The 18,245-nt window shown below is 41.8% G+C and overlaps 1 protein-coding gene across 3 annotated transcripts; it reads left to right on the top strand.

The window, feature by feature from the left end:
* Positions 1-874: 874 nt before the first annotated feature.
* echdc2 (enoyl CoA hydratase domain containing 2) lies at positions 875-18,204 on the top strand. 3 transcript variants are annotated; one of them, XM_014169356.3, is made up of 10 exons: positions 877-1,243; positions 3,965-4,032; positions 8,182-8,269; positions 8,353-8,439; positions 13,503-13,595; positions 16,751-16,807; positions 16,933-17,120; positions 17,559-17,609; positions 17,933-17,980; positions 18,052-18,204. In XM_014169356.3, the coding sequence occupies exons 1-10, from the start codon at positions 1,003-1,005 to the stop codon at positions 18,127-18,129; spliced, it is 999 nt and encodes a 332-aa protein (XP_014024831.1). In that variant the 5' UTR covers positions 877-1,002; the 3' UTR covers positions 18,130-18,204. The 3 variants fall into 3 exon arrangements, with proteins under 3 accessions (XP_014024832.1, XP_014024831.1, XP_045562043.1); XM_045706087.2 differs by having other exon boundaries at positions 984-1,243; positions 3,792-4,032; XM_014169357.3 differs by lacking the exon at positions 13,503-13,595 and having other exon boundaries at positions 875-1,243.
* The last annotated feature ends 41 nt before the right edge of the window (positions 18,205-18,245 follow it).

Raw genomic sequence — 18,245 nt, 5'->3', positions numbered from 1 at the left:
AATTCCCAATGCATGTAAAGTATAATGTATAAAACCATTGGCTCATGAATCATGATTAATTGTAATAAAACATAGGCCAGGAGATAAAGGTTGCATCAGCGCCTCAGGCAAGAGTGTGTGAGGAGAACGTCCCCTGGTGACTACTTTAGATATTGCTTAACATTTGCATTCCAATCATTGACCATAAATACGTATGAGAATAATGTAGGCCTATTTAGTATCGCAATGTTAGGATGTTTTTTTAATTTACTTATTTAACTAGTGAAGGGAAAGGGGGATACCTAGAAATGCGTCTTCTGTATTTAACCCAACCCCTCTGAATCAGAGAGGTGCGGGGGCTGCCTTAATCGACATCCACATCTTTGGCGCCCGGGGAACAGTGGGTTAACTGCCTTGCTCAGGGGCAGAACGACAGATTTTTACCTTGTCAGCTCGGGGATTCGATCCAGCAACCTTTCGGTTACTTGCCCAATGCTCTAACCACTAGAACAAATTCTTATTTACAATGATGGCCTACCGATATAAAAAAAAAACACATGTTCTGTGGTATTATTAATAAACTATTTAATCTATTGGCTCAAGCCATGGGCAGCTAAGGATGTATGCTTTGTCAGTATGTAACCAAGCCGATGACCCCACTATGAAAAGAGAGAAACATACAAAATATAAGAGAACACTAAAACAGTTTCCAGTACGGTTAAGGATGCTCAAATGAACTCGGAAATTAAAATGTATCGGTTCCGTTCCCAAAAACGTCAAGCACAATGAAACTGGAATAGAACAAAGTTGGCCATAGACATACTGATATAACTCAGTTTTGCGTCCCCCCTGGCTTAACTAAGGATTTGGAATGTATCTGATCCTAGATCGGCTCTTAGATCCCTCGTGCAACTTTTACCTGGAGCTGGAACTTAAAAACAAGTCAGGTGGTTGTAGCCTACTTCCGTGTTTTCTTTTAAACGAAATAGCTCCGTACACGTAAGAAAAAGGAGAAACACAACCATGACTTTTCTTCGAAGGTTTGCGACTAGGCACTGCTCTCTCTCCCGCTGCTTGGGTGCTCTATCCCCGGCGTCTCTTGGAGCTCCAGGCTCGGTAACGTTACACCGGCTGGGTGTGGAAAAGCAGCCCAGCCGAGGACGCCCTTTCACTGGGCACAATGACACACACACAAGCTGGCTACACACCGAGACGCCAGAGTCCGTAGAAGTGGATCTAAAGCGACTAGATGGGGAGGACACTGGTAGGGAAGGACGCTCTTTGAATCTTTATGCTTTCCGCTACCAGGAAACCGAGTTGAACGGTAGTAAGGTTTACAATTTTTGAGTGAGTGCAAGTTCCACAATATTCACCATGATCGACAACCTGGTCTCAAAGCATTTCGTATTAGCGTTCCATTTATTATGATATGTATGTATTCATTTGTGGATGTCCATCACCCATTTTGTATGATATGTTACGAATTTGCTAAATGTACAATATGTAACTAATTTGCAAAACATTCTATATGTTACGAATTTGCTAAATGCATATGTTACAAATTTTAACTAGGTGGCTGACTAATGTTAGCTGGGTTAGGGTTAAAGGTTAAGGGAAGGGTTACTTAACATGCTAAGTAGTTGAAACGTTGCTAATCAGCTAAATGCTAAAGTTGTCTGTGATGAGATTCGAACTCCAACCTTTGGGTTGCTTAAAGTTTATGTTATACACCCACCCACCCATCCGACCAACCAACTACTCTAATATGGGTTATGTAACCATACCAAATGTAACATATCTTACTTATATGAGAATCTTGGATTTAAATGTACTATGTTACGTCTAGTGTATGAGACCAGGCTGTGATTGACAATGCTGAGAATCATAAACTCAGGAAAAAAGAAATATCCTCTCACTGTCAACTGCGTTTATTTTCAGCAAACTTAACATGTGTAAATATTTGTATGAACTTAACAAGATAAAACAACTGAGACATAAACTGAACAAGTTCCACAGACATGTGATTAACAGAAATGGAATAATGTGTCCCTGAACAAAGGGGGAGTCAAAATCAAAAGTAACAGTCAGTTTCTGGTGTGGCCACCAGCTGCATTAAGTACTGCAGTGCATCTGGACTGCACCAGATTTGCCAGTTCTTGTTGTCAGATATTACCCTACTCTTCCACCAAGGCACCTGCAAGTTCCCGGACATTTCTGGGGGGAATGGCCCTAGCCCTCACCCTCCGATCCAACAGGTCCCAGACGTGCTCAATGGGATTGAGATCCGGGCTCTTCGCTGACCATGGCAGAACACTGACATTCCTGTCTTGCAGGAAATCACGCACAGAACGAGCAGTATGGCTGGTGGCATTGTCATGCTGGAGGGTCATGTCAGGATGAGCCTGCAGGAAGGGTACCACATGAGGAAGGAGTATGTCTTCCCTGTAACGCACAGCGTTGAGATTGCCTGCAATGACAACAAGCTCAGTCCGATGATGCTGTGACACACAGCCCCAGACCATGATGGACCCTTCACCTCCAAATCGATCCCGCTCCAGAGTACAGGCCTCGGTATAACGCTCATTCCTTCGACGATAAACGCGAATCCGACCATCACCCCTGGTGAGACAAACCTGCGACTCGTCAGAGAAGCACACTTTTTGCCAGTCCTGTCTGGTCCAGCGACGGTGGGTTTGTACCCATAGGCGACGTTGTTGCCGGTGATGTCTGGTGAGGACCTGCCTTACAACAGCCCTACAAGCACTCAGTCCAGCCTCTCTCAGCCTATTGCGAACAGTCTGAGCACTGATGGAGGGATTGTGCGTTCCTGGTGTAACTCGAGCAGTTGTTGTTGCCATCCTGTACCTGTCCCGCAGGTGTGATGTTCGGATGTACCGATCCTGTGCAGGTGTTGTTACACGTGGTCTGCCACTGCGAGGACGATCAGCTGTCCGTCCTGTCTCCCTGTAGCGCTGTCTTAGGCGTCTCACAGTACGGACATTGCAATTTATTGCTCTGGCCACATCTGCAGTCCTCATGCCTCCTTGCAGCATGCCTAAGGCACGTTCACACAGATGAGCAGGAACCCTGGGCATCTTTCCTTTGGTGTTTTTCAAAGTCAGAAGAAAGGCCTCTTTAGTGTCCTAAGTTTTCATAACTGTAACCTTAATTTCCTACCGTCTGTAAGCTGTTAGTGTCTTAACAACCATTACACAGGTGCATGTTTATTAATTGTTTTTGGTTCATTGAACAAGCATGGGAAACAGTGTTTAAACCCTTTACAATTAAGATCTGTGAAGTTATTTGGATTTGTACGAATTATCTTTGAAAGACAGGGTCCTGAAAAAGGGACCATTTCTTTTTTTGCTGAGTTTAGGTAGCTTAGATGAATAAGCTTACCCTGAAATGACATAAACATTATCTGAAGTTACAGGGGAAGTAAGCGCACCACCTGCTGTGCCATAAAGGTCCAGCCCTTGATTTGGATTTAACCCCTTGGTAGAGGCAGAAGAAGTAGTAGCCACTTTGATACAGGGAGTGTTGTGTTGCAGGAGCTTCTGTACAGAGTGAAAACCATTTCCTACTATTCAGTGATTTAACACTGAGGTAAACACTGACATATTTACACACACACAGGGGAGATGCTGCTTATAAAAAAGCCTTCAGCCTAGCCACAGGTCAGACACAGCCTCAGGCATTCACCTCCTGTCTCTCTCCCTCCTTTCCTCCCTCCATCACCTCCTCTCCTTCCCACTCCTTCTGTCCCTCCTATCCTCTTCTTCCTCCCTCCCTCATCCTCTCCTCTTCTCCAGACATACACACACGTCACCTCATGGCTCAAATCTAATGTGACAACATCATCAACATCTGGGCCTGTGCAGCTGCTTATATTGCAAATGCATAAACGATAACACACACACACCACATACATACACATGTCTGTCTTCTTGAGGCAGTACACGTGACTCTCTCTCTTTCTCTGTAGGTATAGCTGAGGTGTTGATGTGCCGTCAGAAGGCAAAGAACGCTCTGGGCCGTGTGTTTGTCTCTCAGGTGGGTTTGATCTCTATTTGACCTTACACACGCATCGAATTGCTAACTATTGATCAGAGGTATGGACTGAAGTCACATGACTTGGACTTGAGTCTGACTTGATATAAAATAACTTTAGATGCTGAGGAGTATTTCTGTCTGTAATAAAGCCCTTCTGTGGGTAAAAACAAATTCTGATTGGCTGGGTCTGGCTCTCCAGTGGGTGGGTCTATGCCCTCCCAGGTCCACCCATGGCTGCACCCCTGCCCAGTCATGTGAAATCCATAGATTAAAAACATATATATATATATTTCACCTTTATTTAACCAGGTAGGCAAGTTGAGAACAAGTTCTCATTTACAACTGCGACCTGGCCAAGATAAAGCAAAGCAGTTCGACACATACAACAACACAGAGTTACACATGGAATAAACAAACATACAGTCAATAACACAGTAGAAAAATAAGTCTATATACAATGTGAGCAAATAAGGTGAGATAAGGGAGGTAAAGGCAAAAAAGGACATGGTGGCAAAGTAAATACAATATAGCAAGTAAAACACTGGAATGGTGGATTTGTAGATCAGGGCCTAATGAATTTCTTTCAATTGACAAATGTCCTTATGAACTGTAACTCAGTAAAATCTTTGAAATTGTTGCATGTTGCGTTTTTTTATTTTTTATTCAGTATATACATACACCATAGCCAACTACATTTATAATCAGTTTTTCACATATCCTAACATTTAATCCTAGTATCCTGTCTTAGGTCAGTTAGGATCGCCACTTTATTTTAAGAATGTGAAATGTCAGAATGATAGTAGAGAGAATGATTTATTTTAGCTTTTATTTCTTTCATCACATTCCCAGTGGGTCAGAAGTTTACATACACTCAATTAGTATTTAGTAGCATTGCCTTTAAATTGTTTAACTTGGGTCAAACGTTTCGGGTAGCCTTCCACAAGCTTCCCACAATAAGTTGGGTGAATTTTGGCCCATTCCTCCTGACAGAGCTGGTGTAACTGAGTCAGGTTAGTTTCTGCCCACACATTTTCTACAGGCTTGAGGTCAGGGCTTTGTGATGGCCACACAAATACCTTAACTTTGTTGTCCATAAGCCATTTTGCCACAACTATGGAAGTATGCTTGGGGTCACTGTCCATTTGGAAGACCCATTTGCGACCAAGCTTTAACTTCCTGACTGATGTCTTGAGATGTTGCTTCAATATATCCACATAATTTTCCTCCCTCATGATGCCATCTATTTTGTGAAGTGCACCAGTCTCTCCTGCAGCAAAGCACCCCCACAACATGATGCTCCCACCCCCATACTTCACGGTTGGGATGGTGTTCTTCGGCTTGCAAGCCTCCCCCTTTTTCCTCCAAACATAACGATGGTCATTATGGCCAAACAGTTCTATTTTTGTTTCATCAGCCCAGATGACATTTCTCCAAAAAGTACGATGTTTGTCCCCATGTGCAGTTGGAGGTGTACCTGTGGATGTAGTCTGGCTTTTTTATGACTGTTTTGGAGCAGTGGCTTCTTCTTTGCTGAGCGGCCTTTCAGGTTATGTTGATAAAGGACTCGTTTTACTGTGGATATAGATACTTTTGTACCTGTTTCCTCCAGCATCTTCACAAGGTCCTTTGCTGTTGTTCTGGGATTGATTTGCACTTTTCGCACCAAAGTACGTTCATCTTTAGGAGACAGAACGCTTCTCCTTCCTGAGCGGTATGACGGCTGCATGGTCCCATGGTGTTTATACTTGAGTACTATTGTTTGTACAGATGAACGTGGTACCTTCAGGCATTTGGAAATTGCTCCCAAGGATGAACCAGACTTGTGGAGGTCTACAATTTCTTTTCTGAGGTCTTGGATGATTTCTTTTGACTTTTCACATGATGTCAAGCAAAGAGGTATTGAGTTTGAAGGCAGGCCTTGAAATACATCCACAGGTACATCTCCAATTGACTCAAATGATGTCAATAGCCTATCAGAAGCTTCTAAAGCCATGACATCATTTTCTGGAATTTCCCAAGCTGTTTACAGGCACATTCAACTTTGTGTATGTAAACTTCTGACCGACTGGAATTGTGATACAGTGAAATAATCTGTCTGTAAATAATTGTTGGAAAAAATACTTGTGTCATGCACAAAGTAGATGTCCTTACGGACTTGCCAAAACTATAGTTTGTGAACAAGAAATTTGTGGAGTGGTTGAAAAACGAGTTTTAATGACTCCAACCTAAGTGTATGTAAACTTCCAACTTCAACTGATTACCTTAGTGGTAGTACTGACTACAGTGCCTTCAGAAAGTATTCATACCCTTTGACTTATTCCACATTTTGTTGTGTTACAGCCTGAATTCAAAATGTATGCAATATATTTTTTTCTCACCCATCTACACACAATACATCATAATCAGAATGTGAAAACATGTTTTTAGAAATTGTAGCAAATTCATTGAAAATGAAATACAGAAATATCTCATCTACATAAGTATTCACACCCCTGAGTCAATACTTTGTAGAAGCACCTTTGGCAGTGATTACATCTGTGAGTCTTTCTGGGTAAGTCTCTTAGAGCTTTCCACACCTGGATTGTGCAACATTTGCCTATTGTTCTTTTCAAAATAATTCAAGATCTGTCAAGTTGGTTGTTGACATTGCTAGACAACCATTTTCAGGTCTTGCCATAGATTTTCAAGTAGATTTAAGTCAAAACCATAACTCAGCCACTTGGGAACATTCACTGTCTTCTTGGTATCAATTTGTGTTGATTTGGCTTTGTGTTTTAGATTATTGTCCTGCTGAAAATGTGAATTAATCTCCCAGTGTCCGCTAGAAAGCAGACTGAACCAGGTTTTCCTCTAGGATTTTACCTGTGCTTAGCTCCATTCTGTTTCTTTTTATCCTAAAAAAACATCCCAGTCCTTAAACAATTAAACAAATAAAACAAATGCATACCCATAACATGATGCCGCCACCACTACAGTATGCTTGAAAATATGGAGAGTGGTAGTCAGTAATGTGTTGTTTTGGATTTCTCCCAAAAATAAAACTTTGTATTCAGGACAAAAAGCTTTTTTTGCAGTATTGCTTTAGGGCAGCGTTTCCCAAACTAGGTTCTCAGGACCCCAAGGGGTGTACGTTTTGGTTTTTGCCCTAACACTACACAGCTGATTCAAATGATCAAAGCTTGATAATTAGTTGATAATTTGAATACAGGTAGGCCACATGATCCTGCTTGCTCTGGATTCCAGACAAGTGACAATGTGACATGATATCCCTAGTTGATATTGACTGCTAACATGAATGACTTTCAGCTCAAAATGCAGGTGTATGACAGAGTTTATTTCTATATCTTGCGTTTTGAAAACGCGTCACCGTTTATGGTTGTAATGATAGGCTACATTGTGTGTGCCTGTTTCGCCCTGTGCATGTGCTTCCGTGGGGGTAGGAAGCTTTGAACCATTCCTTTTGGGGTGTCGCGTGAGAAAAAGTTTTGAAAACTATTGAGCTAGCGAACAAATTGCTGATTTGCTGTACAGCTATAGGTTTGATTTCAGCGCAAAACTCAAATTGTAGGGAGAGAGGATTGCCAATGTCACAAGAGGCTGCTGAGGTGAGAACGGCTCATAATAATGTCTGGAACGGCGCAAATGGAATGGCATCAAACACCTGGAAACCATGTGTTTGATGTATTTGATACATTCCACTTATTACATTCCAGTCAATACCATGAGCCTATTCTCCCCAATTAATGTTCCACCAACCTCCTGTGAAATTTGCTCCAAAAACTGTTCGGTGATCAAGTGTTTTAGAGAAAATAATGATAAGGGCTGTCTGTTAGCCTCATTAAATATACAAAGATTTGTAGTTGAACAAATCATTGCCCGTACAGATTTATTTTTGCTTGGCTTAACTTGGAAAATAATCTGTGACTCGACTTGCTCTTAGAATGCACCACTTGGACTTGACTCAAGACTTGACCCGTTCTACTTGGGACTTGATTTAAGACTTGGACCTTTCAACCTTCTTGTGAGTGACTCGAATAATAGTGACTTGGTCCCAGCTCTGCTATTGATTTAACAGAGTACGATGACTGCTAATACTTTTCTCTCTCTCTCACCCACTCCCATTCCCTCTCTCTATCCATCTCTCTCTAGATGAGGGAGCTGGTGTCCTCTCTACACCATGACTCAGCTGTGAGAGTGGTGGTCTTCAGGAGTCTGGTACAAGGGGTCTTCTGTGCAGGTGTGTGTGTGTGTTTTGATGTTTTCTCTGTGTGTGTGTGTGTGTGTGTGTGTGTTTTGATGTCTTCTCTGTGTCTTCTGTAGGAGCTGATCTGAAGGAGAGAGCTGGGATGAACCACTCTGACTCTGATCTGTTTGTTCACGGCCTGCGCTCACTCATGACTGAGATCGGTGTGTGATACATTTTTGGGATGTCTCACGGTCTGACAAATACTGCTCTCACTCAGTCACCTTTCACCGCAAATGCTACATACAGTACCAGTGTTACATACAGTACCAGTCAAAAGTTTGGACACACCTACTCATTCCAGGGTTTTAATTTATTTTTACTTTTTTCTACATTGTAGAATAATAGTGAAGACATCAAAACTATGAAATAACACATTTGGAATCATGTAGTAACCAAAAGTGTTAAACAAATCAAAATATATTTCATATTTGATTTTCTTCAAAGTAGCCACCCTCTCTCTGCCTTGATGACAGCTTTGCATATTCTTGGCATTCTTGGCATTCTCTCAACCAGCTTCATGAGGTAGTCACCTGGAATGCATTTCAATTAACAGGTGTGCCTTGTTCAAAGTTAATTTGTGTTTGAGCCAATCATTTGTGTTGTGAAATGGCAGGGTTGGTATACAGAAGATGGCCCTATTTGGTAAAAGACCAAGTCCATATTATGGCAAGAACAGCTGAAATAAGCAAAGAGATAAGATAGTCCATCATTACTTTAAGACATGAAGGTCAGTCAATCCGGGGGATTTCAAGAACTTTGAAAGTTTCTTCAAGTGCAGTCGCAAAAACCATCAATCACTATGATGAAACTGGCTCTCCTGAGGACCACCACAGGAAAGGAAGACCTTTCACATCTCAACATCAACTGTTCAGATTAGACTGCGTGAATCAGGACTTCATGGTCGAATTGCTGCAAAGAAACTAGAGGTCGACCGATTAATCGGAATGGCCAATTAATTAGGGTTGATTTCAAGTTTTCATAACAATCGGTAATCAGCATTTTTGGACACCGATTATGGCCGATTACATTGCACTCCACGAGGAGACTGCGTGGCAGGCTGACTACCTGTTACGCGAGTGCAGCAAGGAGCCAAGGTAAGTTGCTAGCTAGCATTAAACTTATAAAAAACAATCAATCTTAACATAATCACTAGTTAACTACACATGGTTGATGATATTACTAATTTATCTAGCTTGTTCTGCGTTGCATATAATCGATACGGTGCCTGTTAATTTATCATTGAATCACAGCCTACTTCGCCAAACGGGTGATGATTTAACAAGCGCATTCGCGAAAAAAGCACTGTCGTTGCACCAATGTGTACCTAACCATAAACATCAATGCCTTTCTTGAAATCAATTCACAAGTATATATTTTTAAACCTGCATATTTAGTTAATATTGCCTGCTAACATGAATTTCTTTTAACAAGGGAAATTGTGTCACTTCTCTTGCGTTCTGTGCAAGCAGAGTCAGGGTATATGCATCAGATTGGGCTGCCTGGCTCGTTGCGAACTGTGGGAAGACCGTTTCTTCCTAACAAAGACCTTAATTAATTTGCCAGAATTGTACATAATTATGACATAACATTGAAGGTTGTGCAATGTAACAGCAATATTTAGACTTAGGGATGCCACCCGTTAGATGAAATAAGGAACGGTTCCGTATTTCACTGAAAGAATAAACGTTTTGTTTTCGAAATGATAGTTTCCGGATTTGACCATATTAATGACCTAAGGCTCGTATTTCTGTGTGTTATTATATTATAATTAAGTCTATGATTTGATAGAGCAGTCTGACTGAGCGGTGGTAGGCAGCAGCAGGCTCATAAGCATTCATTTAAACAGTACTTTCCTGCATTTGCCAGCAGCTCTTCGCTGTGCTTCAAGCATTGCGCTGTTTATGACTTCAAGCCTATCAACTCCCGAGATTAGGCTGGCAATACTATAGTGCCTATAAGAACATCCAATAGTAAAAGGTATATGAAATACAAATGGTATAGAGAGAAATAGCCCTATAATTCCTATAATAACTACAACCTAAAACTTCTTACCTGGGAATATTGAAGACTCATGTTAAAAGGAACCACCAGCTTTCATATGTTCTCATGTTCTGAGCAAGGAACTTAAGCGTTAGTTTTTTTACATGGCAAATATTGCACTTTTACTTTCTTCTCCAACACTTTGTTTTTGCATTATTTAAACCAAATTGAACATGTTTCATTATTTATTTGAGACTAAATTGATTTTATTTATGTAATAATATTAAGTTAAAATAAGTGTTCATTCAGTATTGTAATTGTCATTATTACAAATCTATAATATATATATATATAATAATATATATATATATATATATATATATATATATATATATATATATATATATATATATATATATATATATATATATATATATATATATATATATATATATATATATATATATATAAAAATCGGATGATTAATCGCTATCGGCTATTTTTGGTCCTCCAATAATCGGTCACCTGCAAAGCACCGCCTTGCAGTGTCACCTGCAAAGCACCGTCTGTGATTTATTTAGAATTCAAGGCACACTTAACCAGCATGGCTACCACAGCGTTCTGCAGCGATACGCCATCCCGTCTGGTTTGCGCTTAGTGGGACTATCATTTGTTTTTTAACAAGACAATGACCCAACACACGTCCAGGCTGTGTAAGGGCTATTTGACTAAGAAGGAGAGTTATGGAGTGCTGCATCAGATGACCTGGCCTCCACAATCACCAGACCTGAAGGAAAAGCAGCCAACAAGTGCCCAGCATATGTGGGAACTCCTTCAAGACTGTTGGAAAAGCATTCCAGGTGAAGCTGGTTAAGAGAATGCCAAGAGTGTTTAACACTTTTTTGGTTACCACATGATTCCACATATTATTTCATAGTTTTGATGTCTTCACTATTATTCTACAATGTAGAAAATATTAAAAATAAATACACTTTTGACTGGTACTCTGTGTGTCTGTGTATAGACTAGGGGCTACCCCTTGTCTCATTCAGACTTCAGCCTGTTCTCATGCTAGTATCTCTCGCTTGCTCTCTCGCTCTCTCTCTCTCTCTCTCTCTCTCTCTCTCTCTCTCTCAAATGACTTTATACAGTGCTTTCAGAAAGTATTCAGACCCCTTGACTTTTTGCACATTTTGTTACGTTACAGCCTTATTCTAAAATAGATTAAATGAAAAAACATCCTCATCAATCTAAACATAATGCCCCATAATGACAATGTGAACCGTACATTTATTTTTTTTGCAAATGTATTCAAAATAAAAAAAATGATACCTTATTTACATAAGTATTCAGACCCTTTGCTATGAGACTTGAAATTGAGCTCAGGTGCATCCTGTTTCCATTGATCATCCTTGAGATGTTTCTACAACTTGATTGGAGTCCACTTGTGGTAAATTCAATTGATTGGACATGATTTGGAAAAGCACACACCTGTCTATATAAGGTCCCACAGTTGATAGTGCATGTCAGAGCAAAAACCAAGCCAGGAGGTCGAAGGAATTGTCCGTAGCGCTCCGAGACAGGATTGAGTCGAGGCACAGATATAGGGAAGGTTACCATAAAATGTCTGCAGCATTGAAGGTCCCCAAGAACACAGTGGCCTCCATCATTCTTAAATGGAAGAAGTTTGGAACCACCTAGACACTTCAAGAACCTGATGGTCACTCTGACAGAGCTCCAGAGTTCCTCTGTGGAGATGGGAGAACCTTCCAGAAGGACAACCATCTCTGCAGCACTCCACCAATCAGGCCTTTATGGAAGAGTGGCCAGACGGAAGCTACTCCTCAGTAAAAGGCACATGACCGCCCGCTTGGAGTTTGCCAAAAGGCACCTAAAGGACTCTCAGACCATGAGAAACAAGATTCTTTGGTCTGATGAAGCCAAGATTGAACTCTTTAGCCTGAATGCCAAGCGCCACATCTGGAGGAGACCTGGCACCATCCCTACGGGGAAGCATGGTAGTGGTAGCATCATACTGTGGGGATGTTTTTCAGCAGCAGGGACTGGGAGACTTGTCAGGATCGAGGGAAAGATCAACGGAGCAAAGTACAGACAAATCTTTGACGAAACCTGCTGCAGAGTGCTCAGGACCTCAGACAGGGGTGAAGGTTCACCTTCCAACAGGACAACGACCCTAAGCACACTGTCAAGACAACGCAGGAGTGGCTTTGGGACAAGTCTCTGAATGTCCTTGAGTGGCCCAGCCAGAACCTGGACTTGAACCCGATCAAACATCTCTGGAGAGACCTGAAAATAGCTGTGCAGTGACATTCCCCATCCAACCTGACAGAGCTTGAGAGGATCTGCAAAGAAGAATGGAAGAAACTCCCTAAATACAGGTGTGTCAGGAAGACTCGAGGTGGTAATCCTTGCCAAAGGTGCTTCAACAAAGTACTGAGCAAGGGTGTGAATACTTATGTTAATGTAATATTTCATTTTTTATTTTCAATAAATTAGCAAAACATTCTAAAAACCTGTTTTTCTTTTTTCATTATGAGGTATTGTGTTAAGATTGATAATAAAGAAAAAAAACAATTTAATACATTTTAGAATAAAGCTGTAATGTAACAAAATGTTGAAAAAGTCAAAGGGTCTGAATACTTTCCGAATGCGCTGTCGGCCTTCACTACACAGTTCGAGTTTCGACAAAATTAGAAAGTTATCACAGGGCTTCTCAAGTGGCGCAGCGGTCTGGGGCACTGCATCAGTGTTAGAGGCGTCACTACAGACCCAGGTTCGATCCCGGGCTGTATCACAACCGGTATTGATCGGGAGTCCAATAGGGTGGCGCACAATTGGCCTAGTGTCGCCCGGGTAAAGGGAGGGTTTGGCCGGGGGCCTTTACTTGTCTCATCACGCTCTAGCGACTCCTTGTTGCGGGCCAGGTGCCTGCAGGCTGACTTTGGTCATCAGTTGAATGGTGTTTCCTCCGACACATTGGTGCGGCAAGCTTCCGGTTTTTAAGCGGGCCGGTGTTAAGGAGCTCGGTTTGGCGGATGACTCGACCTTCACCACCTGAGCCCGTTGCAGTAACGAGACAAGATCGAAATGGGGGAGAAAAAGGGGGTAAAAAAATATAGTGTGTTGCATTGTGTTGTGCATTGTACTGTGTGCATAGTCTGTAACTACATCGTCTGAACTCTCCACATGTCATCTCTCTATGGATGTTGCATCGCTAATGCAGCCTTGTTGCCCATGCCGACGGTTGCTGCGGTGGATGGCTTCGCCCTTGGAGGGGGTCTGGAGCTGGCGCTCGCCTGTGACCTTCGTACAGCTGGTCAGTGACCTCTTACCAATCGCCATTAGCCTCTCACTTCTCACCTCTAACAGGGAGCCATCCCTTTTTGTGACGTATAAAGACAGTCTAGATTAATATGTACATTGCATTCAAAAGTATTCAGACCCCTTCCCTTTTTCCACATTTTGTTACATTACAGCCTTATTCAAAAATGTATTAAATATTTTTTTCCCTCAATCTACACACAATACCCCTTAATGACAGTGAAAACAGGTTTTTATACATTTTAGCAAATGTATTAAGGAATAAAAAAACATACGTTATTTACATAAGTATTCAGACCCTTTGCTATGAGACTCGAAATTGAGCTCAGGTGCATCCTGTTTTCATTGATCATCTTTGAGATGTTTCTACAACTTGATTGGTATCCACCTGTGGTAAATTCAATTAATTGGACATGATTTGGAAAGGCACACACCTGTCTATTTAAGGTCCCACAGTAGACAGTGCATGTCTGAGCAAAAACCAAGCCATGCGGTCAAAGGAATTGTCCGTAGAGCTCCGAGACATGATTGTGTCGAGGCACAGATCTGGGGAAGGGTACCAAGATATTTCTACAGCATTGAAGGTCCCCAAGAACACAATGGCCTCCATCATTCTTAAATGGAAGAAGTTTGGAACCACCAAGACTTCTTAGAGCTGGCAGCCCAGCCAAACTTGAGCAATCGGGGGAGAAGGCCTTGGTCAGGGAGGTGACCAAGAATCCAATGGTCACTCTGAAAGAGCTCCAGAGTTCCTCTGTGGAGATGGGAGAACCTTCCAGAAGGACAACCATCTCTCCAGCACTCCACCAATCAGGCCTTTATGGTTGAGTGGCCAGACGGAAGCCACTCCTCAGTAAAGGGCACAAGGCAGCCCGCTTGGAGTTTGCCAAAAGGAACCTAAAGACTCTCAGACCATGAGAAACAAAATTCTCTGGTCTGATGAAACAAAGATTGAACTCTTTGACCGGAATGCCAAGTGTCACGTCTGGAAGGAACCTGGCACATCCCTACAGTGAAGCATGGTGGTGGCAGCAGCATGCTGTGGGGATGTTTTTCAGCAGCAGGGACTGGGAGACTAGTCAGGATCGAGGGAAAGCTGAACAGAGTAAAGTACAGAGAGATCCTTGATGATAACCTGCTCCAGCGTGCTCAGGATCTTAGGCTGGGGCGAAGTTTCTCCTTTTGGTACACTTCCCCAGATCTGTGCCTCAAAACAATCCTGTCTCGGAGTTCTACGGACAATTCCTTTCGACCTCATGGCTTGGTTTTTGCTCAGACATGCACTGTCAACTGTGGGACCTTATACAGACAGGTGTGTGCCTTTCCAAATCATGTCCAATCAATTGAATTTACCACAAGTGGACTCCAATCAAGTTGTAGAAACATCTCAAGGATGATCAATGGAAACAGGATGCACCTGAGCTCAATTTCGAGTCTAACTGCAAATGGTCTGAATTCTTATCTAAGTAAAGTATTTCTGTTTTTTATTTGAATATATTTGAAAAAAATTCTGAACCTGTTTTTGCTTTGTAGTTATGGGGTATTGTGTGTAGATTGATGAGGGAAATGTTTTATTTAATCCATTTTAGAATAAGGCTGTAACGTAACAAAATGTGGAAAAAGTCAAAGGGTCTGAACACTTTCCAAATGCAGTGTGTGTGTGTGTATGTATGTATGTTTGTATGACAATTACACTGAGTGTACAAAATGTTAAGAAAACCTTCCTAATATTGAGTTGCACCCCTCGCCCCCTTTGGCGAAAGCGTTCCACAGGGATGCTGGCCCGTGTTGACCAATGCTTCCCACAGTTGTGTCAAGTTGGCTGGATGTCCTTTGTTCAACTTCAAAAACCCAGCACTTAAATCTTTTGTCTTGCCCATTCACCCTCTGAATGGCACACATACACAATCCATGTGTCAGTTGTCTCAAGACTTAATAATACTTATTTAACTGGTCTCCTCTCCTTTTATCTACACTGATTTTTAAAGTGGATTTAACATGTGACGTCATTAAGGGATCATAGCTTTCACCTGGATTCACCTGGTCAGTCTGTCACGGAAAGCGCATGTGTTCATAATGTGTTGTACACTCCAGTGTATGTATTGTTAATTTATTTGGAAAAATTACTGAGGTCGGGACCTTAGAATGTTATTTAATTACTTTCAAATCCCCTATAATTTCCATTCTCGGAGAGTTAATAAAACCTCCCAGGAAATTGTTCAAGGAACCAGAGTAAAATGTTCTCAGAACCTCCCTGGAACCTAAAAATAAACATTTCCAGAACAGGCAACATTTATACTTCTGTTCTCAGAATGTTTAAAAAACATTCAGAAACCAAAAAACACCTTCCAATGAACCAAATGTGCTAGCTGGGTTGTTATTTTGACCCTATTTCGTTTGTTATTTGAGTGAAATGCTCATTGTATTTATTTGAAAATGTAACCTTTATTTTGACAGGGAGTCAACGCTGAGACCAAACTCACTTTTCCAAATGAGACCCTGTATATCACAAAAATACACATCAAAATACACATTATTATACACATCAATACATACAGTATGATGGCCATTGTGCATTTTAAACATTTCCGTTTTGGACAGCCCAATAGAGTAGCTTAAATATTAGGTTATTGAAACACCTTTCACATGATAATGATTAGCAAAATATCTGGATTTATTCATAGTTCAAATTACCTTGTGACCAGAAATGTGTGTATGCGTATGTAAATTCTGAGAGAAATGTAAGTTTTTCATTACAGTCCTGAGTCTTATTTTGTATCATTTGTAAAGCGAGCACATTTAGTTGCAATTTTTGTACATTTTCTATAACATATACCAGTGTATTTAAATGTAAATAATGTATGTTTTAATGATAAACGTATTCAAACACTCAACATACTTTTCCACAGGGGTACCTTATCATAAGTAACTTGTAATATATATTTTTATGGAACTGCTGACATCTAGAGAAAATATGGTTGGTAATAGATTTGAGGCAGAGGCGTGAGGTGAGCAGGTGTGTGTATGTGCGTGCACGTCTCGCTCTTACAGACACATCAGTCAGTCTGTACTCCCACCGTTGCTTAATGATACGCAGCCAGTCAGACCTTCACCTGTCCTCTGTGTGTGTGTGTGTGTGTGTGTGTTCAGCCAACTCTGCACAGATGGGTCTGATTGAGACAACACGGGGGCTGCTCCCTGGGGCGGGTAAGACAACCAGAAGTCATATGCGTGCACACAAACACACACACCAGTTACCCTCATGTCATCTCATGGTTTGTTTGGCATAATGAGTTCAGCATCTTTCCCTCTCTACATCCTTTCTCCTATAGGGGGCAGTCAGAGGCTGCCCAGAGCGGTGGGCTTTGCCCTGGCCAAAGAGCTGATCTTCACCGGCAGGAGAGTGGATGGACAGAGGGCTGTGGACATGGGGCTGGTCAACAGAGCTACCGAGCAGAATCCAGACGGAGACGCTGCCTATAGAGAGGCACTGAGTCTGGCTAGAGAGATACTACCACAGGTTACACACACACAAAAACCTTACTCATTTTTTCTTTCCATTCCATAGTGATGAGTGATTTTATAGGTGGTTAGATTAAATTAGTTACGAGGGATGAGGAGAAGAGATTAACACATTGACTGACTGCTTGGGTTTCAATTACCACAAACACACACTGACTGACACTGGACACTGACTGACACTGGGGTTACATAGACATCTGCTGTCTCTCTGATCACATCCTGTCAGTTGTCAGTCACTGTCACCAGACCAGTCATACCAAACCAGGATACCAACTGACCACTGTAAGGGACATGGACAGCAGTGTTTGAACCTAGGTCATCTGCTGAGCTAAAGCCTTGGCATTATCTCAGGGAGCTAACAGAAGTTCAGGTCTTAGACATGGTTACTCATCGTGTGTGTCTGTGGTCCTTCTTACCCCCAGTGTTCTCTCTCCAGGCTCCCATTGCTGTGAGGATGGCCAAGGAGGCTATGAACAGAGGCATGGAGGTATGGCTGCTTTACTAAAGAACTTTACACGTTACTCAGGGCCGGACCACCACATCTGGGGCCCGGGTAACTTCCTGCAATTCCACAACAACAAATCCACGGGGCAGAGATAAAAATGTGCATGCTATTCTAGTTTGAAATGAAGCAGAGAGAAAATGTTGCATTTTTAAAGCAAATTTCCTGCAATTCACATTTTGCCATTCCTTACGTGTTCATATGCTATCTGGGATACACCCACACACATCCCAGCTCATTATCTCAATGTATTTGATGACACCTGTCTCTGTGTGCTAGTAGCAGGTATGTCTGTCTCTCTCTCTCAGGTGGACATTACGTCAGGGATGGCCATAGAGAGGATGTGTTATGCCAGGGTAAGAGGTCAAATGCTCATGTGCATTGTCTGAGGTCAAACTGTAGTGGTTAATCATCTTTCTCTCTCCAGGTGATCCCGACAAGAGACAGACAGGAGGGGATGGCTGCCTTTATAGAGAAGAGACCCCCACGCTACACTGGAGAGTAACACATGGAGACTGCTGTTGTGTGATTGTACACAAACCTAATTTTTATTCCTTTAATAAAATGTTTTTCAACTGCAGTTGTAATATTTTAGCAGATACAGTACTCGTTTACAACTGA

This window comes from Salmo salar, chromosome 23 (genome assembly GCF_965601325.2).
Source record: "Salmo salar chromosome 23, fSalSal1, whole genome shotgun sequence".
NCBI classification, from domain to species: Eukaryota; Metazoa; Chordata; class Actinopteri; order Salmoniformes; family Salmonidae; genus Salmo; species Salmo salar.
Note: the sequence above shows the minus strand (reverse complement) of the source record. Positions and strands in the feature narration are given on the sequence as shown.